General features: G+C 45.0%; 1 protein-coding gene across 5 annotated transcripts in view; it reads left to right on the top strand.

The window, feature by feature from the left end:
• Positions 1 to 23274, top strand: part of trpm3 (transient receptor potential cation channel, subfamily M, member 3) — a 425666-nt gene that overhangs the window by 140484 nt on the left and 261908 nt on the right. For 4 of the 5 annotated variants that reach the window (XM_067983535.1, XM_067983534.1, XM_067983533.1 and 1 more), the window contains exon 1: positions 10285 to 10374. The exons of the other annotated variant lie outside the window; for it this stretch is intronic. In XM_067983535.1, the coding sequence (XP_067839636.1) occupies positions 10285 to 10374 (90 nt within the window). Of the gene's footprint in view, positions 1 to 10284; positions 10375 to 23274 lie in introns of those variants that run through there. 5 annotated transcript variants of the gene reach the window in all.

Here is a 23274-nt window from a genome sequence, read left to right as displayed (position 1 = left end):
TTCGCACGGTGGTCGTGCCACACAACACGTTGGATGGTGTCCTCAGTGCGAAGACGGGATTTCATCTCCACGAGGACTGTGCGGTGGTCACTCCTACCAATACTGTCATGGACAGATGCATTTGCAACAGGTAGATTGGTGAGGACGAGGTCAAGTAAGTTTTTCCCTCGTGTTGGTTCGCTCACCACCTGCCGCAGGCCCAGTCTAGCAGCTATGTCCTTCAGGAGTCGGCCAGCTCGGTCAGTAGTGGTGCTACCGAGCCACTCTTGGTGATGGACATTTAAGTCCCCCACCCAGAGTACATTCTGTGCCCTTGCTACCCTCAGTGCTTCCTCCAAGTGGTGTTCAACATGGAGGAGGACTGATTCATCAGCTGAGGGAGGACGGTAGGTGGTAATCAGCAGGAGGTTTCCTTGCCCATGTTTGACCTGATGCCATGAGATTTCATGGGGTCCAGAGTCAATGTTGAGGACTCCCAGGGCCACTCCCTCCTGACTGTATATCACTGTACCGCCACCTCTGGTGGGTCAGGACATACCCAGGGATGGTGATGGAAGAGTCTGGGACGTTGGCTGAAAGATATGATTCTGTGAGTATGGCTATGTCAGGCTGTTGCTTGACTAGTCTGTGGGACAGCTCTCCCAATTTTGGCACAAGTCCCCAGATGTTAGTAAGGAGGACCTTGCAGGGTCGACTGGGCTTGGTGTTTTGCCGTTGTCGTGTCCGGTGCCTCGTGGTCCGATGCCGGGTGGTCCGTCCGGTTTTTTTTTTATTATGACTTTTCGTAGCGAGATTTTACAACTGAGTGGCTTGCTAGGCCATTTCAGAGGGCAATTAAGAATCAACCACATTGCTGTGGGTCTGGAGTCACATATAGGCCAGACCGGGTAAGGACGGCAGGTTTCCTTCCCTAAAGGACATTAGTGAACCAGATGGGTTTTTACGACAATCCGGTAGTTTCATGGCCACCATTACTGATACTAGTATTTTAATTCCAGATTTTTATTTAATTAATTGAATTTAAATTCGCCAGCTGCCGTGGCGGGATTTGAACTCATGACTCTGGATTTTAGTCCAGGCCTCTGGATTACTAGCCCAGTAACATAACCACTATGCTACCGTACCTGTTGTTGCTGTGCATCCTCGGAGCCTGCGTACACTTTTCCTCCAAAGTCCTTCTTTGCAGGCGAGTCCCCATGGCTTCTGGGCCTCATGACTCCTCTTTATTTTCATTATCCTGTGCTCCCCCCCCCACCCCATTCCTCTGATGGATCTGCAGGAAAGGGGATAGAAGGTTAGAATGGATGACCACCACTCCCTTTGGATTAAGGAGACAGAGAAGCAGGCGGAGGCTTGTGTCTTTGTAAATCTTTGCAGGGATGCTGTGATGACAGTGTAGGTGTTCAGACACTAACCTGGAAGTAGCAATATGCCCCAACCTCTCCATCTCCTCTGACAAGAGCAGAGAGCTTTCACACAAGCTCCAAGACCTGCTCTTGTAGGGCGTGAGGTGTCTCAGGGTGGGAATGCTCCCAATCCCCAGGGACCTGGCATCGTGTACCAACCTTGGTGATGGGCAAATTATTGGAATCAATTCTGAGGGACAGGATAAACTGTCACTTAGAAAGGCACGGAGTAATCAAGGACAGTCAGCATGAATTTGTTAAGGGAAGGTTGTGTCTGACTAACTTGATTGAATTTTTTGAGGAGGTAACAAGGAGGTTCGATGAGGGTATTGCATTTGATGTAGACCACATGGATTTTAGCAAGGCTTTTGACAAGGTCCCAAATGACAGACTGGTGAAAAAAGTACAAGCCCGTGGGATCCAAGGGAGAGTGGCTAGTTGGATAAAAAATTGGCTCAGTGGCAGGAAACAAAGGGTAATGGTCAACGGGTGTTTTTGTGACTGAAAGGCTGTTTCCAGTGGGGTTCCGCAGGGCTCAGTACTAGGCCCCTTGCTTTTTGTGATATATATAAATGTAGGGGGCATGATTAAGAAGTTTGCAGATGATACAAAAATTGGCCGTGTGGTTGATAGTGAGGAGGAAAGCTGTAGATTGCAGGAAGATATCAATGGACTGGTCAGGTGGGCAGAAAAGTGGGAAATGGAATTCAATCCAGAGAAGTGTGAGGTAATGCATTTGGGGAGGGCAAACAAGGCAAAGGAATTCACAATAATTGGGAGGATACTGAAAGGTGTAGAGGAAGTGAGGGACCTTGGAGTTCATGTCCACAGATCCCTGAACTTAGCAGGACAGGTAGATAAGGTGGTTAAGAAGGCATCTGGAATACTTTCCTTTATTAGCCGAGGCACAGAATATAAGAGCAGGGAGGTTATGCTGGAACTGTATAAAACACTAGTTAGGCCACAGCTTGAGTCCTGCGCACAGTTCTGGTCACATTACAGGAAGGATGTAATTGCACTAGAGAGGGTACAGAGGAGATTTACGAGGATGTTGCCAGGACTGGAGGATTTTAGCTATGAGGAAAGATTGGATAGGCTGGGGTTGTTTTCTTTTGGAACAGAGGAAGCTGAGGGGTGATTTGATTGAGCTGCATAAAATTATGAGGGGCCTAGATAGATTGTATAGGAGGGACCTATTTCCCTTAGCAGAGAGGTCAATAACCAGGGGGCATAGATTTAAAGTGATTGGTAGAAGGATTAGAAGGGAGCTGAGGAAAAAGTTTTTCACCCAGAGGGTGGTAGGGGTCTGGAACTCACTGTCTGAAAGGGTGGTAGAGGCACAAACCCTCAATTCATTTAAAAAGTACCTGGATGTGCACCTGAAGTGCCGTCGTAACCTACAAGGCTACGGACCAAGTGCTGGAAAGTGGGATTAGGTTGGGGGCCTAATTTTCGGCCGGCACGGACACGATGGGCCGAATGGCCTCCTTCTGTGCTGTAAATTTTCTATGATTCTAATTTATCCTGCAACAAATAAATTAGATGATGGCTAGCAGTTGAGGCAACAATTTGCCTTCGTATAGCATGTTTAACATAGAAAAATGTCCCTAGGTGCTTCACAGGAGCATAATTGGACAAAAAAGGGCGCCAAAGAAGGAGATATTCGGAGTAGTGACCAAAAGCTTAGCCAAAGAGAAGGTTTTTAAGAAGGGTCTTAAAAGACAAGAGGGAGGTGGAGAGGTTTAAGGAGGGAATTCCAGAGTGTGGGACCCAAACAGCTGGAGGCACAGCCGCCAATGGGAGAAGGGAGGAAAGGAAAAAAGACAAGACCAGAGTCAGAGGAATGGAGATTTCAGAGGGGGTCGGGGGAGAGGGGGATTCGGGGGTTGTATGGCTGGAGGAGGTTACAGAGGTAGAGAGGGGTGAGGCCATGAAGGGATTTAAACATATGGATGAGAATTTTAAATTTGAGGCTTTGGGGACCGGACGCCTACATAGGTCAGCAAGGAGGAGTGGGGCCGAGTGGGGCTTGGTGCGGGATAGGATACAGGTAGCAGAGTTGAAGGACAGGAAGTTGGTCAGGACAGCATTGGAATAGTCGAGACTGGAGGTGACAAAAGCATGGATGATGGTTTCGGCAGCAAAGGGGCTGAGGCAGGGGCGGAGGTGGGCATTAGGCGGTCTTTGTGATGGAGGGAATATGGGATTGGAAGCTCAGTTCACAGTCAGATAGGGCACCAAGATTGTGAAAAGTCTGGTTCATCCTGAGACAGTGGCCGGGGGAGCGGGATGGACTCGATGGGATGGGTTAGGAGTTTGTGGCTTCAGTTTTCCCAAAGTTTAACTGGAGGAAATTATAGCTCATCCAAGACTGAATGACGGACCAGCAGTTTGACATCACGGAGGCAATGAAGGCCCAAGACAGGTGGTGGAGAGGTAGAGCTGGGTATCGTCAGTATACATGTGGAACCTGACCCCGTGTCTTCAGATGAAGTTGCCAAAGGACAGCATGTAGATGAGGAAGAGGAGAGGCCAACGATAAATCCTTAGGGGACTCCAGAGCTAACGGTGTGAGGGCGGGAACAATTGCATAGAATTTACAGCACAGAAACAGGCCATTCGGCCCAACTGGTCCATTCCAGTGTTCATGCTCCACCGAGTCTCCTCCTGCTCTATTTCATCTCACCCTATCAGTATATCCTTCTATTCCTTTCTCCCACATGTACTTATCTAGTTTCCCCTTAAATACATCTCTGCTATTTGCCTCAATCACTCCATGTGGTAGTGAGATCCACATTCTCACCACTCTCTGGGTAAAGAAGTTTCTCCTGAATTCCTTATTGGATTTATTAGTGAGTATCTTATATTTATGACCTCTAGTTTTGGACTCCCCCACAAGTGGAAACATCTTCTCTACATCTACCCTATCAAACCCCTTTATAATTTTAAACACTTCTATCAGGTCACCCATCAGCTTTCTCTTTTCTACCCCATGGAGCTGACAGGGTGAGTCCAGAGACGGATTCCTGAACTTAGTGTTATTAGGAACGATCGGCGAACCTGGAACTTCAATCTCTGGAGAGGGAGAGGATGAGGGGGAGCTGATAGCGGTAGAGAAATTAGATGCACAAAAGTTTTTCTGTCAAGTACAGGTTTCAAGGACTAGTGGACAACGTTTAAATTTAAGCCTGTGAAAAGAAAATAAGACATTTATGCAACATTTTTCAGTAACAAGCTGATAGAATTGTGGAACAAATGACGAGCAGGATTGATGGAACAAAAAGGCATGGCAGGTTTTAGAAAAAGACTGGGTGAGCTCTTATTATTAAATAGGATTCAAGGCTATTAGTTCTAGAATCATAGTATTGATCTAAATGGATTATGTTTCTTTGCTAGTTATGGGTGCCTCCAATTCCTCGTGGATGACCTAGTGTACCCTCTATTTTCCCTGGTGGTTTTAGGAACATAGGAACAGGATGAGGCCATTTAGCCCCTCAAGCCTGTTCTGCCATTCAATGAGATCATGGCTGATCTGTGACCTAACTCCATATACCCACCTTAGCCCCATATTCCTTAATACCTTTGGTTAACAAAAATCTACCAATCTCAGATTTAAAATTAACAATTGAGCTAGAATCAGCTGCCGATTTTGGCAGTTTGGTCGGCCTTTTGAGAATGGGGTCTATATTTGATCACTGGTATTGCGGACAGGAGCATAAATGCACATCGAAGGTTCGTTTAAGGAAACTCACTTGCCAGCCAATTTCTAATCTGTTCCAATCAGGTTTGCTTCAGGTTCAGGTTACTTTTGGCCAACAAAAATTGCAATCTGCACGAGTATGGCCATTGTGTGTATCTTACTGCCTTCACTGACTTTGAATCATAAGCACAGAATTTGCTGAAGCCGAGCATCTCGTGGCATGCCCCGCTTAATAGATTTTTTCTTGGCTTTTAAGTCTCCATTTAAACTTCATTTGCAAGGTTGAAAGGAGGCTGGGATCCTGAGGGGATACATCTTCGTGCCTAGCCTAATATTCCTGTTATCGCTGATCCCTGCTCCCATACCCCTTCTCAGTCTATTGTGCTATTTATTAACTGAAGAACACTACAACAATTGCACAAAAAAGAAAGGCTTGTATTTCTATAGCCCCTTTCACGGCCTCAGGACATCTCAAAGCGCTTTACAGCCAATGAAGTACTTCTGAAGTGTAGCCACTGTTGTAATGTAGGAAATTCAGCAGCCAATTTGCACACAGCAAGATCCCACAAACAGCAGTGTGATAATGACTAGATAATCTGTTTTAGTGATGTTGGTTGAGCGATAAATATTGGCCAGGAAACTGGGGAGAACTCCCCTGTTCTTCTTCCAAAATAGTGCCATGGGATCTTTTACGTTTACCTGAGAGGGCAGACCGGGCCTCGGCTTAAGGCCTCATCCAAAAGACGGTACCTCTGACAGTGCAGCCCTACCTCAGTACTGCCCTCACTGGAGTGGGATTTGAATCCACAACCTTCAGGGTCAGAAGCAAGAGTGCTACCCACTGAGCCACAGCTGCTTCATAGGATCCCCACTGTTTCACAAGAAATAAGTCAAGTACTCTCTTTTTTTAAAGAAAAATGGTTATGGTCTAATTGTTGCTGACACAATCTCAGCCACAACAGCTCTCAATTCCAATAAAAGTTTCTCTAACTTGCCTCAAATAGGAATCTTAAAAGGAGTCATACCACCAGCTGCCTTTGGTAGTCCCTGACTTCTTTAATTATTCAATGGGCCATTGGAGGAAAAATGTACTCACGCCCAAAAAGGGGAGTGCAAGGGATGGGATAGATTCAGAACAGATCTAGCAGCTCAAAACTGGGCATCCATGAGGCGCTGTGGGCCATTAGCAGCAGCAGAATTGTATTCCAGCACAATCTGTAACCTCATGGCCCGGCATATTCCTCACTCTACCATTACCAACAAGCCAGGGGATCAACCCTGGTTCAATGAGGAGTGTAGAAGAGCATGCGAGGAGCAGCACCAGGCGTACCTAAAAATGAGGTGCCAACCTGGTGAAGCTACAACTCAGGACTACATGCATGCTAAACAGCGGAAGCAACATGCTATAGACAGAGCGAAGCGATTCCACAACCAACGGATCAGATCAAAGCTCTGCAGTCCTGCCACATCCAGTCGTGAATGGTGGTGGACAATTAAACAACTAACGGGAGGAGGAGGCTCTGCAAACATCCCCATTCTCAATGATGGCGGAGTCCAGCATGTGAGTGCAAAAGACAAGGCTGAAGTGTTTGCAACCATTTTCAGCCAGAAGTGCCGAGTGGATAATCCATCTCAGCCTCCTCCCGATATCCCCACCATCACGGAAGCCAGTCTTTGGCCAATTCGATTCACTCCACGTGATATCAAGAAACGGCTGAGTGCACTGGATACAGCAAAGGCTATGGGCCCCGACAACATCCCAGCTGTAGTGCTGAAGACTTGTGCTCCAGAACTAGCTGCGCCTCTAGCCAAGCTGTTCCAGTACAGCTACAACACTGGCATCTATCCGACAATGTGGAAAATTGCCCAGGTATGTCCTGTCCACAAAAAGCAGGACAAATCCAATCCGGCCAATTACCGCCCCATCAGTCTACTCTCAATCATCAGCAAAGTGATGGAAGGTGTCGTCGACAGTGCTATCAAGCGGCACTCACTCACCAATAACCTGCTCACCGATGCTCAGTTTGGGTTCCGCCAGGACCACTCGGCTCCAGACCTCATTACAGCCTTGGTCCAAACATGGACAAAAGAGCTGAATTCCAGAGGTGAGGTGAGAGTGACTGCCCTTGACATCAAGGCAGCATTTGACCGAGTGTGGCACCAAGGAGCCCTAGTAAAATTGAAGTCAATGGGAATCAGGGGGAAAACTCTCCAGTGGCTGGAGTCATACCTGGCACAAAGGAAGATGGTAGTGGTTGTTGGAGGCCAGTCATCTCAGCCCCAGGACATTGCTGCAGGAGTTCCTCAGGGCAGTGTCCTTGGCCCAACCATCTTCAGCTGCTTCATCAATGACCTTCCCTCCATCATAAGGTCAGAAATGGGGATGTTCGCTGATGACTGCACAGTGTTCAGTTCCATTCGCAACCCCTCAGATAATGAAGCAGTCCGAGCCTGCATGCAGCAAGACCTGGACAACATCCAGGCTTGGGCTCATAAGTGGCAAGTAACATTCGCGCCAGATAAGTGCCAGGCAATGACCATCTCCAACAAGAGAGAGTCTAACCACCTCCCCTTGACATTCAACAGCATTACCATCGCCGAATCCCCCACCATCAACATCCTGGGGGTCACCATTGACCAGAAACTTAACTGGACCAGCCATATACATACTGTGGCTACGAGAGCAGGTCAGAGGCTGGGTATTCTGCGGCGAGTGACTCACCTCCTGACTCCCCAAAGCCTTTCCACTATCTACAAGGCACAAGTCAGGAGTGTGATGGAATACTCTCCACTTGCCTGGATGAGTGCAGCTCCAACAACACTCAAGAAGCTCGACACCATCCAAGATAAAGCAGCCCGCTTGATTGGCACCCCATCCACCACCCTAAACATTCACTCCCTTCACCACCGGCGCACTGTGGCTGCAGTGTGCACCATCCACAGGATGCACTGCAGCAACTCGCCAAGGCTTCTTCGACAGCACCTCCCAAACCCGCGACCTCTACCACCTAGAAGGACAAGGGTAGCAGGCGCATGGGAACAACACCACCTGCACGTTCCCCTCCAAGTCACACACCATCCCAACTTGGAAATATATCGCCGTTCCTTCATTGTCGCTGGGTCAAAATCCTGGAACTCCCTTCCTAACAGCATTGTGGGAGAACCGTCACCACACGGACTGCAGCGGTTCAAGAAGGCGGCTCACCACCACCTTCTCAAGGGCAATTAGGGATGGGCAATAAATGCCGGCCTTGCCAGCGACGACCACATCCCGTGAACGAATAAAAAAAAAAAAAATATCGATCGTTCCCTGCCCCTGAATGGATAGGCCCGAGGTGCACCTAATAAACAGCTTTGGGCCTCATTAACACTTAATGGGTCGTTCTCCAGGCAGCTCGGTCGGAGAAGAGGCCTTGGGGATCGGGCTGCTGCGTTGGCAGCAAAGGCTCTCTGGTAAGTCATTAAAGGGGAACCGGGAGAGGGGGGCGATCGGGAGGGAGGGTAATGATGTCCGGGATCTGTGGGGGGGGGTCGAGGTCGAGGTCGCGATCGGGGGGGTGGGGGCAAACGTTGGGCGGCTTGGCCCGTGTGGTTTGAACGTAGGAAAGGTACTCCTGCACCTCCCACCTCCACATTCAGGTAAATATATTTTAAAATCTTACCTCTTTGGTGGTGGTCTTTAAGGACCGCCTGTTAGGCCTCATGTAGACCTGGTTTTCTGTTGCCAGCTGCTCCGGGCAAACCAATATTGCAGAGGGGGCCTCAAATAGGTGGTAGGTTCCTTACTTGAATATGCAAAAGGGCCTACTGCATTGAGTATCTCAAATCCACTTGTTTAATTCCTCATCCACTCATTCACCCACCTTTGAAGTTCTGTCTTCTCCTTACCTGATTATTTCTTTGTTCTTTCACATCTTTCTCTCCCCTCCTTCCTGCTGGTTGTAACTCTTCTTTTTTCCCAACTCCATTACGGCCTGGTTCAATTGGCCTTGTATCACAAGGGTCCACTCTCACTTCCCGTTAACGTCAGTCATCGTGCTGCCTGGCGCTCCCAACTCCCACATCTCTACCGTTCTCGAAGGGGCGAGGGGGTCGCCAACCCTCCAGGATTGTCCTGGCGTCTCCAGGAATTAAAGATTAATCTCCTGGACACTGCTGCCAGCAAACACCCGGGAGAAAAAAAAAATCATAGGGGCGTTAAAAGAGATGTGTGTATTTTTTTTTCATTTTCTTCTAACTCTTTCGTTTATGAGTTATAAAAATATTGGAGATGGGGGGGGGGGAAGTTTGTCGGAGGTAGGAGGTCATGTGATGAAACCTCCAGGAATGGGTTTAACCAGAGTTGGTAACCCTGATATAGGGCTTCCTCCTTGCTGCACTTTCTGAGGCATCAGGTACAGGCAGTGCACCTGGAAGTGCCTCTGGTGGGATTCCTGCGCTCGCCACTCTGAAGACCTCTGCTCTTCCCCAAGGACTTGACAGAAATGCAGCAAACCCTCTCGTACCATTGAGCATAAATGTCCTATTCCCTCAGCGCTGTCATTCCTCAGCTACGTGAATGGACAGACACAAAAAATAACATCACAGTAAAAGAACCAGAGAGAAACAAAACCCACCTTCATTTACTGAGATCCACAAGTGGATTTCAGCACTCAAACTGTTAAAACCATCCAGATACGTGCAGAGATCATTTGATCCCTGAATTCTTCCACTGACCCCCCTCTCGCAAAAAAAAAACAAAATACCCAGCGGCAAATAAACACCCACCTGAAATTTCTGACGTGCTGCACTCTTCAAAAGATCCTGCTCCGCTCTTGTCTTCCCCAAATCAGTCTCGGTGGAGACAATGCCGCCTGCCTCTTATCTCTTTTTAAGAGAGTGGGTGAATCCCTCCTCTGAGCAGATGATTGCTTCCAGTCTGCCCTGATCTGTATGCAGGAGCACTGCTACACATTGGAGGCTGGCGTCCTGAGAAGGATCAGAGCCAAGGCAACTCCAGTTGCCACACTGGAGTGGTGGGGGGAAATTTTTTTTGTACTGTCTGTGCTCTTGTCGAAAGATCAGTGCAGCTGGGCTGGCTTTGCTGCTGTTCCTTATGACGGGTTCCTTCGGTCGGGATCTGGATTTCTTCTTCCCTGCTCTGCCTCCCATTTACCTAATGGTGGTACCTAGGTGGCCATGAGTCACACTGAAGCTCCCCGGCCTCTGAACTGGACCATCCGTAAGCTGTGTCACGCAGCTTTCCTCCCATCAGTTAGACTTCTCAAGGTATGAGAAAGTGCTACTTCTGTGGCAATACGCTGTATACTTGGTGTCATTACTCTTAGTACAACATGCTGCAGTTTGTTTGTTCATATTGCTTTGTCAGCGACTGGATATTTTTTTGTGTGAGGATATTAAAAAGCTTTGCACTATTTTAGTAAACGGCATCATACATTGTTTTTTTTTGTGCTGTGAATTTGATTTGTAGGGTTTTTTTTTTGCATGCTCTTAATTCTTCATTCCCAGATTTGTCTGCTGGCGGTTGAGGCTTGTTGAAGAGTGCTATGCTGTGCTTACCAGTTCCCCACTATGACAGAAGATCTGTAAAAAAAAACCAAAAGCTTGCGATACTGCTGTCACTATTATAAAACAAGAATATAGTCGGTGGTTTCTCCAGCAGTTGTGCAGTGTTGCATTGTGTCAGGGATCAGAGTATACCCCAGTGTTAATCTACAATGATTTCAGAATAGTAGCTATGAGGTTCCGAATGGGGAAAAACTGTACCAGGTACTGACTGAATTAGCGTCACTCCAAAAACACAAATTGTAAAGACTAAATCATTTCTCTGTCAGCTGTTACAATTTTTTTTAGAAGCGGCATTCTGTATGAGTTTGGCTGTTAAAATAAACCACCCTCGGTACTGGAATTCCCACTGCAGGCGTGGCATTTGAAACGGAGAACTGGGCACGTTCCGTATATGGAATTCTGCTTTGGGAGTAATAATCAGTCATCCTACTGCAGTGACTTTAACTCTTAAGTGTGCAATAAGAGTCCTTACTTTATTTACATACACACATTACAAAATTAAAAATTTGCCACTGAAATAGGAAATAAATATAAAGTATAATTTGATCTTTCGATTAAATTGGGGTCATGATGGGTTAAGTACTATTTCTTCAGTCAAATCAATGCGATACAGTGACTAATTGAACGGGTGTGAGTAATCTGGGCTTTGTCACACTGGTGTGCGACCAAATGTTTACTTTTGCACGATTTGCGTTAGATTTCAATTGCTGAATAAGATGCAAAAACGATGTAGCATTATATCTGCTGTCATTTATTAATTCAGTACAGTGAATCGGTTACTCAAGCCCACTGTCTAATGTAAAAACTGTGAAGTGTATTCCAGCAAAATGATGAGCTTTAATAATGCAATGTCTGTCTCGGGGGGTTGTGTTTAGTGTGTGAAAATATCACACGTTATTACATTGACATGAGATTGACTAAAGCCCTGAACGAAAGCAAATTAGAATCAATCACAGATTCTGATGATGTGGGTCTGGTCCAGATAGGATTCTCGTGGCTTGCTACCAGGGTACTTGTTTCCTTAAATGCTTACAGTGCAAAGGGAAAAATTAACTCCGCCTGCCAGGTTCTCCATTATCTCACCTGAATAAGGAGATTTCAGGCAGGTGGAGCTTCAAGAAACAGGCTGCCCTGAAAAACTTGCCTTACTTCTATGTTAGATGCTGCATCGGGTTCATTTGCAGCACACACTTGTAAATTGACTTTATAAATCACATAGAATTACATATTACGTAGAATTTTCAGCTCAGAAATACGCTATTCGGCCCAACTGGTCTATGCCGGTGTTTATGCTCCACACCAGCCTCCTCCCTCCTTACTTCATCTCACCCTATCAGCATATCCTTCTATTCCTTTCTCCCTCATGTGTTTATCGAGCTTCCCCTTAAATGTATCTATGCTTTTCACCTCAACTACTCTGCAGTAGCGAGTTCCGCATTCTAACCACTCTCTGGGTAAAGAGGTTTCTCCTGAATTCTTTATCGGATTACATGGAATGTACAGCACAGAAACAGGCCATTCAGCCCAACAGGCCTATGCCTGTGTTTATGCTGCAGATGAGCCTCTTCCCACCCCTGTTGGATTTATTAGTGACTATTATATTTATGGCCCCGAGTTCTGGTCTACCCCGCAAGTGGAACCATCTTCTCTACATTTACCCTATTGAACCCCTTCATAATTTTAAAGACCTCTATCAGGTCACCCCTCAGCCTTTTCTAAAGAAAATAAACCCAGCTTGTTCAGCCTTTGCTGATAGTTATAACCTTTCAGTTCTGATGATTTACGTGGTGGATCTGATGGAAAGCTCTGCATTTGCAGGAAATTCTCAGGGAACTCTCTGTACCCTGCCAATTCCCATTATTCCCCAGAAGGATTCCTTTCATTAAAGCCTGATAACGAAGATTCCCCTGTGATGACAAATGCATTCAGCAATTCAGTAGTGTTGTAGTGTCATCCTCTGTTTAGAAACAAGCTACAAAGGTCCACTACTGCGTGTGCCAAATGTCAACTGCATTTGTGTGGGAGGATAGCAACAGAGAATAGTAACCTGAGGAAGAGAATGATGGGCTTTTGGAGGGCAGTGGAAGTGTGAGGTGATGACTGAATGTTGAGGAATGGATCAGAAAATTACACTTCAGTTTCATTTCAAACAACTGTTTTGCTCCAGTTTGCGTTGTTTTCAAATCTCTCCATGACCTCGCCTCTTCCTTTCTCTGTAACCTCCTCCAGCCCTACAACCCTCCGAGATCTCTGCGCTCCTCCAATTCTGGCCTCTTGCACATCCCCGATTTTCATCGCTCCACCATTGGCGGCCGTGCCTTCAGCTGCCTAGACCCTAAGCTCTGGAATTGCCTCCCTAAACCTCTCCGCTTCTCTCGTCTCCTTTTAGATGCGCCTTAAAACTTTCCTCTTTGACCAAGCTTTTGGTCACTTTCCTAATATCTCCTTATGTGGCTCGGTGTCAAACTTTGTTTGATAACGATATTGCAAAACGCTTTGGGACGTTTTATTACATTAAATGCACTATTAAAATGCAAGTTATTTCTTTGTTTCTGTGGAAGTCTCCATGTTCTTTTTATTATGATTTTATTTCTAAACTTTCAAGGAAGTTGCTATGTTGTAATATTTGAAGTCTTTCTATTCCTTGGAAGATATCAGTACTTTGGCTCGAAGGGAAATAAAATCACACATGGAATTTGAAAGATCTATTTCTGCATGTACTGTGAAGTTTGTCTGAAATACCTTTTTGTTGTAGACACCATGAGGGCGATTTACATTGCATTACCACCCCAGCTTTCAGCATTTTCCGGGCAGTAGCGGTGAACTTAATGCAGTTTTTGTTTAAAAGAGTCGTGAAAAGCTGGAACTCTCTTCTCCCAAAAGACGGTGGATTCTGGGGGACAATTGAAATCTTCAAGACTTAGATGGATAGATTTTTGTTAGGTAAGGATATCAAGGGATACGGAACCAAGGCGGGTAAAGGGAGTTGAGATACAGATCAGCCATGATCTAATAGAATGGCGGAATTGGCTCGAGGGGCTGAATGGCCTACTCCTGTTGCTATATTTCTATGTTCCCCAGTGGGCGAGCAAACAATCAGAAGCGCAAATAGCGCTGGCAGCTCGCCCTGAATATAAAAATTAGGTCCGACCCACAAAAATGATTAGGGCCTCCCACTAAAGTCAATGGACTCCCCACCCACGATATACACATGACATAAAAATTGCCCGCTCTTTCCCTCCCCCCCCACCTATCTTTACTAAGTGTCTTCCTCGTGAATTGAACACGTAGCAATCTGGCTGCTTGTAAAAAATATCCTCGGTCATTGTGTGTGGTGGTTATTAGACACCAGTTTCTTCGCTGCACAATGATGTGAAGATCAGAGAACCTCAAACCTTGACCCCAACCGATAGATTTGATTTGATTCTGGATGGAGGAATCCTGGGAGTGAACTTCGACCTGAGGTAGCACAAAAACGGGCGATAGCGAATTGGCAGCCTGCTCTATGCCCCCTCCCCCCCATTCTCCCCCCATCCCCTTTTTCAAGTATATATCCAATTCCCTTTTGAAAGTTACTACATCCTGCCTTCCACAGGCGGTGCCAAATACCTTACTATTCCGAGCTAATTCAGAGCTTTTAGCTGATTCAATGTATAGATTTACAAATATTTTGCATTATCATTACCTTGCATTTCCTGGATCAGGTTTTGTTTGATTAAATCCTGGGATCCGGCTATATTTCGCCTGTATTATACTTTCCTTATTTATTAAATTTCCAGTTTGGAGCCGAAGACTGTCACTTTTCTGCAAGCTCATGCTGTCTGTGATATTGAGCCACACAGATTAAGATCCCAGTTTCCATCCCTAATCAGTGCTGAGTTAACTGATCCCAGCTGGAGTGGGAGTGAAGACACCACATTTGGCCACAGTGGACTTGGGTGGGAGGGGCAAATCACCCATGGTTACTACTCCTGATCACATCCGGTTACCCCTGCTCTAAAATGCTTGTCTATGGACATCCTTTGTGAACTGGATTGGGCTTGGTTGTGCTGCTTTCCCAAGTCAAATAGCCTGTTGCTATTTACTTTCCAGGCTCCACACATGAAAAATGTCCATTTGGACAAAGTATAGGGAAGTGATAAACAGTTTGGAACCATACTCCTGCATGAACACTGCCTTCAGGAAAGGAGGGAAGAAAATTGGGGGAAAATACTTTAAGACTGACTGCATTCGTACTCATTCTATCCTGACTGGAATATTCTGGGATAGATTTTCAACTAACCACCTGGATGTAAAACCAGCGATGTGGATCAGCCGTTGTTATAGAAACCACACGATTTTCATTTCCATTGATTTTACACTTGGACGGCAAGTTGAAAATATATTCCTCTGACTTTAGTGTTGAGCTTTTTTTAAAAAAAATTCATTCTTGGGATGAGGGGGTCGCTGGCAAGGCCGGCATTTATTGTCCATCCCTAATTGCCTCTTGAGAAGGTGGTGGTGAGCCGCCTTCTTTTTGAACCGCTGCAGTCCGTGTGGTGAAGGTTCTCCCACAGTGCTGTTAGGGAGGGAGTCCCAGGATTTTGACCCAGCGACAATGAAAGAACGGCCGATATATTTCCAGGTCAGGATGGTGTGTGAGTTGGATGGGAACCGGGAGGTGATGGTGTTCCCATGTGCCTGCTGCTCTTGTCCTTCTAGGTGGTGGAGGTCGCGGGTTTGGGAGGTGCTGTCGAAGAAGCCTTGGTGAGTTGCTGCAGTGCATCCTGTAGATGGTACACACTGCAGCCACGGTGCGCCGGTGGTGGGGGGCAAATGTTGGACAGTTACAGTTGGTGGCACGGTTTTGTAAGGTCCTGTCGCTCTCAGACAAACTCTAAGTCATGATCCCAGCTGTTTCCAAAGAAGTCACTCTGCATTCTGTGATATCAGGTAGCCAAGAAGCAGGGAGGGGAACTGACATCACGTGACACTTTGCAGTTTGGGAAATTGTATGTTCATTTAAAAAAAAACAAGAGAAAATTCTTGTGGCTCTATCTTTTTTTCAGTAAAATGAAGTAGTATTTTGATATCTTGGAGTGAAGGTTAGACACTTCCCCACTGAGAAAGGATCAGGGAAAAGCAGAGGGAAAATCATTTTTTGACTATTCTAACACCTTCTGGGGGGCAAGATTCAGAGTAGAGTTGGCCGACCTCTGGGAACAAGTTAATAAGGCCATACAAATGCAAATCAAACACTAGGGTTCATTGCTAGAGGGATAGAATTGAAAAGCAAAGAAGTTATGTTAAACTTGTACAGGACCTTGGTTAGACCACACTTGGAGTATTGTGCACAGTTCTGGTCTCCATATTATAAAAAGGATATAGAGACATTGGAGAGGGTGCAAAAAAGATTCATAAGGTTGATACCAGAACTGAGAGGATATCCTTATCAAGAAAGGCTGAACAGGCTGGGGCTCTTTTCTCTAGAAGAGAAGACTGAGGGATGACCTGAACGAGGTCTTTAAGATAATGAAAGGATTTGATAGGGTAGACATAGAGAAGATGTTTCCACTTGTGGGGGAGTCCAAAACTAGGGGTCATAAATATAAAATAGTCACTAATAAATCCAATAGAGAATTCGGGAGAAACTTCTTTACCCAAAAAGTGGTAAGAATGTGGAACTCGCTACCACAAGGAGTGGTTGAGGTGAATAGTATAGATGCATTTAAGCACTCATAAGTACATGAGGGAGAAAGGAATAGAAGGATATGCTGATAGGGTGAGATGAAGTAGGGTGGGAGGAGGCTCGTATGGAGCATAAACGCTGGCATAGACCAGTTGGGCCAAATGGCCTGTTTCTGTGCTATAGTTTCGATGCAACTCGATTTAACTCTCCAAGCCAACAATGGTGTGTGACATAGGAAGATCCAAGAAGGAAGAAGTGAAATTATGATTCCCAACACTCCACCAATGTCCAGGAATTAAAGACTAATCTCCTGGACACTGCTGTGGGTAAAACCCAGGAGAAAAATCATAGGGGCATTAAAAAAAACGTGTGTTTTTATCATTTACTTTGAACACTTTTGTTTATTAGTTACAAAAATATTGGATTTGTGCGAAAAGGCTGTTTGACTGACAGCCAAGAATCATCCAATCGGGTAACGAAGATTGGCCGTGGGAAGGCGGTGCATCACGAGGATGGACACGTCAGGCAGCCAATGGAGGGAGTGAGGGGGCGGAATGGTTGGAGGTGGGATTGAAAGTTTTAATATTTATGGGATTTAAAGCTAAAGATTTAGAAATCCGTTTGTCTTAGTAAAACTTTCTTACCTGAGGTGACGGTGGTGTAGTGGATATGTTACTGGACTAGTAATCCGGAGGCCTGGATTTATAATCCAGAGAATGTGAGTATATGTCCCCCTATGGCAGTGTGAGAATGTGAATTCAGTTTAAAAATCTGGAAATAAAGAGCTGGTATCAGTAAAAGTGACCATGAAGCTGTCAGATTGTTGTAAAAACTCAACTGGTTCACTTAATGCCCTTTAGGGAAGGAAACGTGCCGTTCTTACCACTCTGGCCTATATGTGACTCCAATCTCACACCAACATGGTTGACTCTTAAATGCCCTCTGAAGTGGCCTAGCAAATCACCCAGTCCTATCAAACCAGTTACACACATTGGTTCAAGAAGAAGGCCCACCAACACCTTCTCAGGGCAATTAAGGATGTGCAATAAATGTCAGCCTTGCCAGCGATGCCCACATCCTGAAAAATTCACCTAATACAATTTGATTTGGAAAAGCTACATTCCTCCATGCATTTACTTTAATTTAACTTAGATGAGAATGTCTCAAACTATTTCCACAGTGCACCCCCTTGAGATCAACAGTAAACCAGTCTGCAATTGAATTTCTTATGCCTGATTGGATTCTCAAACGTCCTATTATAAATTCTTCCGTGTAGTATAGGTTTACACTGAATTATGGTAGATACTTTTTAAATTTATTGAGCCTGGTGCATGCAAGATTTTTTTCAGTATCAGGCCTATGCCAGCTGTGGTTCAGTGGGTGGCACTCTTGCCTCTACATCAGAAGGTTGTGAGTTCAAGTTCCACTCCAGAGACTTGAGCATAAAATCTAGGCCAACACTTCCAGTGTAGTACTGAGAGAGTGCTGCACTATCAGAGGTGCTGTCTTTCAGATGAGACATTAAAGCGAGGGTCTATCTGCCCTCTCAGGTGGATGTAAAAGATCCCACGGCCCCTATTTCGAACAAGAGCAGGGGAGTTCTCCTCGGTGTCCTGGGCCAAGATTTATCCCTCAACCAACATTCACTAAAACTGATGATCTGTCATTATCACATTGCTGTTTGTGGGATCTTGCTGTGCGCAAATTGGCTACTGCGTTTCCTACATTACAACAGTGACCACACTTCAAAAAAAAAGTAATTAATTGGCTGTGAAGCACTTCGGGATGTGCTGAGGCTGTGAAAGGTGCTGTATAAATGCAAGTTCTTTCTTTACTAGTGCAAACAGTAAAAATTCAAATCTTCATGCTGTTGTGGGAATCGGAAATTCTCCAAGCCAGCTGTTTCCCACTTTTAGCCCTCGGCCCATATTTAAGTCATACCTCATTACATGTTGCTATCCCTAAGGTAGATCAAGCTTCAAACTTGGCTCATAAACATCAATAAAACAATTACCATACAATGACTGACTGCCACAGAGATATTTCTTCTAAAGATGAACAGTACCACCATTCTCTGCCTGTTATGAATAAATTCCTGAAGTCCTGTTCACCCATCACCGCTGTGTTCACTGACCTACATTGGCTCCCGGTCCAGCAACGACTTAATTTTGAAATTCTCATTCTTGTTTTCAAATCCCTCCTTGGGCTCGCCCCTGCCTATCTCTGTGACCTCCTCCAGCCCTACAACCCTCCGAGATCTCTGCGCTCCTCCAATTCTGGTCTCTTGCGCATTCCCGATTTTCATCGCTCCACCATTGGCGGCCGTGCCTTCAGCTGCCCAGGCCCTAAGCTCTGGAATTCCCTCCCTAAACCTCTCCGTCTCTCTGCCTCTCTCTCCTCCTTTAAGACGCTCCTTAAAACCTACCTCTTTGACCAAGTTTTTGGTCATCTGTCCTAATATCTCCTTATGTGGCTCGGTGTCAAATTTTGTTTGATGATCGCTCCTGTGAAGTGCCTTGGGACGTTTCACTACGTTAAAGGTGTTATATAAATGCAAGTTGTTGTTGTTGTTGAAACTATTTCTAACCAATTGATCCCTGAGGTACAACTGATTGTTGATGGGGCAAAACCTAGGCTCAAAAAAACCTATGGCTGGAAGAATTTCTCTGTTCACTAACTCTAGCAACTTGTTAACTATCTCCTTTGTACCCACTTTTATGACTGCCACAAATGCTAAACATTTTGTTATCTAAAAGACTGAGGACACAGCTTTTAATTTATCAATCCGTAAAATATTAATAAAAATAAATACTCTTTGTACTTTTAACTGGTGAATAATTTATAAAAGTAGTCAACTTTGGATGCATTCTAGATATTTTTTCTTGAAATATGCTAGTTTGTTCCGATATTCATATTTCTAGTGATGTACAGCGTAGATGGGTGTTTATGTGAAAATATTGAGATGAAATGCTCATGTATACAGTAATTCAAATTGAATCCTGCTTTTCTCAAGGTATCAAAGCTCACTGTTTTGTTCCCAATGAATTGCCTTTACTGGAATAAGGTTATCATACTGGGTGATTCCAAGTTCACAGCTGAAATGAATTCTAATTTCGATTGTATCTCCAAACAAAGATTGCTGCTAATTTTGTTGTGTTTTGCAATTGGATTGTGTGACAGAGGTACTAATAGACATCACACCATGCAACTCAGCTCAACTGTTCTTTCCTAGAGGGGGTGGGCCGAAGATCATTTGTGTCAGTAATATCTGTCATGTCATTCTAAAAGAATCTGGGCTCTGATAGTCAGTGGAGTGAAAGGTATTGTGACTGGTAAAGGAAATATGTATATGACAATCGTTGCAATTAAGTATGAAAACTGCTACTAAATTCCCGTCCGTCAGCTCAGCAGTGATGATGGGGCTGAATGAATTCACTCCACTGTTGTTGGGTCTGAACTAGCCGGGTCTCTTCAGTCACCTGTATCCCTTTCGGTGATAATCACTCTGGACGTTGTCTAACCAGCGCTTCCTTGGTCTTCCTCTGTTTCATGTTCCCTGTACCTCTGTGTGCAGGGCCATGAAAGGTATTCTAGCCTTTTCCATTCTTGAAACATTCCCCAAACCATCACAGTTGTCTCTCTTGGACCTTCTGTATAAGCGTCGTTTCTTGCCCGATTCTTGATTCTCCCAGTATTCCTCTCAATCCAACTTCTTTCTGCTGTTAGTATCTTTTGCTCGTCAACTTTTCTCATGTTTCAGCACGTAGATCTGTATTATAATAATATGGGGATAACCATCGCTTCATAAACACCTGCCTTCATTTTTCCTCGAGATATCTTTAGCCTTCCATATCCTGCTTAATCGTCCAAAAGCAGCAGAAGTAAATCCAATCCTTCTCTTGATATCTTCTTCACAACTCCCCATTCTCTGACACTAACCCACCGAGGTATACAGACTTTTCCACCTGCTCAACTGCATCCCCACACCCCCCCCCCCTCCGACTATAATGTGTACATTTTCCTGATGATTCCCAAATGACGACCTTTGTCCAAATTTTCTACTCTCCACGTACAAAAATGCTTAACATGGCAAAGTAAAGGTGCATCATGTTTCCTTTTATAGCATTTTGCTTTGTTCTGTTCATTACATAGGAACATAGGAGCAGGAGTAGGCCATTCAGCCCCCGAGCCTGTTCCGCAATTCCATTAGATCATTACATCCAACATCTGTTACGGACTTTCTAATAATTAATGGTGACTAGCCAACTGGGTGTGATATGCTAAGAATGATTGTCGAGGAAAGCAGAAATATGGGCCAGAAAGAGGAGCAAATCTCAATTAAGATCAGTCAACTGGACATGCTCACAGCCTGAATCAAGCTAGCAGTGTATTTTTAAAAATTTACTACCATTTATGTTCTTGAAGCTAGGAACTTAGGCCTGGAATTTGCTCAGAACTTAATGCATGCAAATACGATGATGTACCAATTTTCAGGAAAAATAATCGAGGAAATTTGGATGGAAGTGACTTGCGCCAAGTTTTACTTTACATCCAAATTTCCTCGATCATTTGTGCCTTTTTAGTGAAATCTCTGCTGAAACCCTCTTCTGCAGATTAATGTTACCCAAGAATGGGAATTTCCTGCATTTATACCAGTTTGGAACAGGCATAAATTTACACCCAAAGCTATAGGTGCAGCAGGACCCCAAGTTATATTTCTGGTGTTTTATTGTGATGTTTTAAGCAATTTAAAAAATATATATATTTCTCCTCGTGAGGCCTACTTCTGTACCTTGGAATGCATTTTAATAGTGTCAGAATTAATTACATTCTAAATTGAAAAGGTTTCGCGATTGCATTTCCTTCAACAAGCTTTGCTTACTGTGCATAAACAATGGCTTCATGGTTTCAAATTTTAATTTCCTTAGATAAAGTGGGACTTAAGGAAGGAATATGCCCCCTTCCTCTGGCTCCCAATGTTAACACTGATTCCTGATTGTTTACACCAGTTTCTACATTCTAACGAGATTGGCGTAATTCCGGTGTAAGTATCTGCATTGGTGTAAGAACTGGCGTAAAGTTTGCTGTATGAGGAAATCCCTGGCCTTGGTTTTTTTTAGCTTAGTAAGAATGTGGTAAAATTGTTAATCGAGTCATGCTTCAGTCATATTTAGCCTGATTTGTAAGGAATCAGATGATCAGGACATTGCATTAGAGCAAAAATACGAACAATCACTTATAATTCAGCACATTCCTGTTGGGCACATAGCTGATTTGTCTATAATTTGTTCCGATGCTTTCTGCATGATTGCATGACATAGCTACGGAGTGTGCTGTAATATCATTAATTTAGTTGGAACACTGCCACTTAATAGCTGCAACAAATAATTTTAATGGCGGTTCTAATGAGTGTGGATGATACATTTAATTTTAACATCCCATTAATAAACCAAACCATCTGGTGCAGATCGCCCCCTTCCAGCCCCCCAGCACCGCCCACCCACCCCCTCCGCTTTCTGTATAATGCAAACTACTCTCAGTCCATATTGGCTGAACTTGTCAGTCATTTTAAAAAAAATTAGCAGCTTTCTTGTCACTGGATCCTTCTCTGTATTCTTACCACTTGTAGAGAACTCGAGTCTCGTTAAACACGCAGTCAGTCATAAGGGGCCATAACCTTCTGGCCTATGTTTTGTGTCTTCATGTAACTCAACGCCAACCCAAGGCATATCATTAACTTTCTTAAATATCTCCTGCCCTAGTTCCTGGTCTTAAACTCACTCGTACAAGTCACTACTCCAGGATTGGCCCAGCGACCTGAGGCTGTCGTAGTTTTCATCATGTTTCAACGGCATCTTCTCCTCTCCCTCCCCACCCTCGTCTGTCACTGAAACCTAATCAGCGGCTCCCACCATCCCTGATCTTATCAGTTAGAAATTGTCTTTTTGAGATTGCTGTTCCAGATACAGAATCTTATCCCTAGATACCCGATGCTCAGTTGGGTTCCGCCAGGACCACTCGGCTCCAGACCTCGTTACAGCCTTGGTCCAAACGTGGTCAAAAGAGCTGAATTCCAGAGGTGAGGTGAGAGTCACTGCCCTTGTCATCAAGGCAGCATTTGACCGAGTGTGGCACCAAGGAGCCCTAGTAAAATTGAAATCAATGGGAATCACGGGGAAAACTCTCCAGTGGCTGGAGTCATACCTAGCACAAAGATGGTAATGGTTGTTGGAGGCCAATCATCTCAGCCCCAGGACATCGCTGCAGGAATTCCTCAGGGCAGTGTCCTAGGCCCAATCATCTTCGGCTGCTTCATCAATGAACTTCCCTCCATCATAAGGTCAGAAGTGGGGATGCTCGCTGATGATTGCACAGTGTTCAGTTCCATTCCCAACTCCTCAGAAAATGAAGCAGTCCGTGCCCACATGCAGCGACACCTGGACAATGTCCAGGCTTGGGCTGATATGTGGCAAGTAATATTTGCGCCAGACAAGTACCAGGCATTGACCATCTCCAACAAGAGAGAGTCTAACCACCTCCCCTTGATATTCAACGATATTACCATCACCGAATCCCCCACTATCAACATGTTGAGGGTCACCATTGACCAGAAGCTTAACTGGACCAGCCACGTAAATAATGTGGCTACAAGAGCAGGTCAGAGGCTGGGTATTCTGTGACAAGTGACTCACCTCCTGACTCCCCAAAGCCTTTCCACCATCTACAAGGCACAAGTCAGGAGTGTGATGGAATACTCTCCACTTGCCTGGATGAGTGCAGCTCCAACAACACTCAAGAAGTTCAACATCACCCAGGACAAAGCAGCCCATTTGACTGGCACCCCATCCACCACCTTAAACATTCACTCACTCCACCACCAATGCACTGTGGCTGCAGTGTGTAACATCTACAAGATGAACTGCAGCAACTCG

This window comes from Heptranchias perlo, chromosome 4, assembly GCF_035084215.1.
Source record: "Heptranchias perlo isolate sHepPer1 chromosome 4, sHepPer1.hap1, whole genome shotgun sequence".
NCBI classification, from domain to species: Eukaryota; Metazoa; Chordata; class Chondrichthyes; order Hexanchiformes; family Hexanchidae; genus Heptranchias; species Heptranchias perlo.
This window is presented reverse-complemented; position numbering and strand designations above follow the sequence as displayed.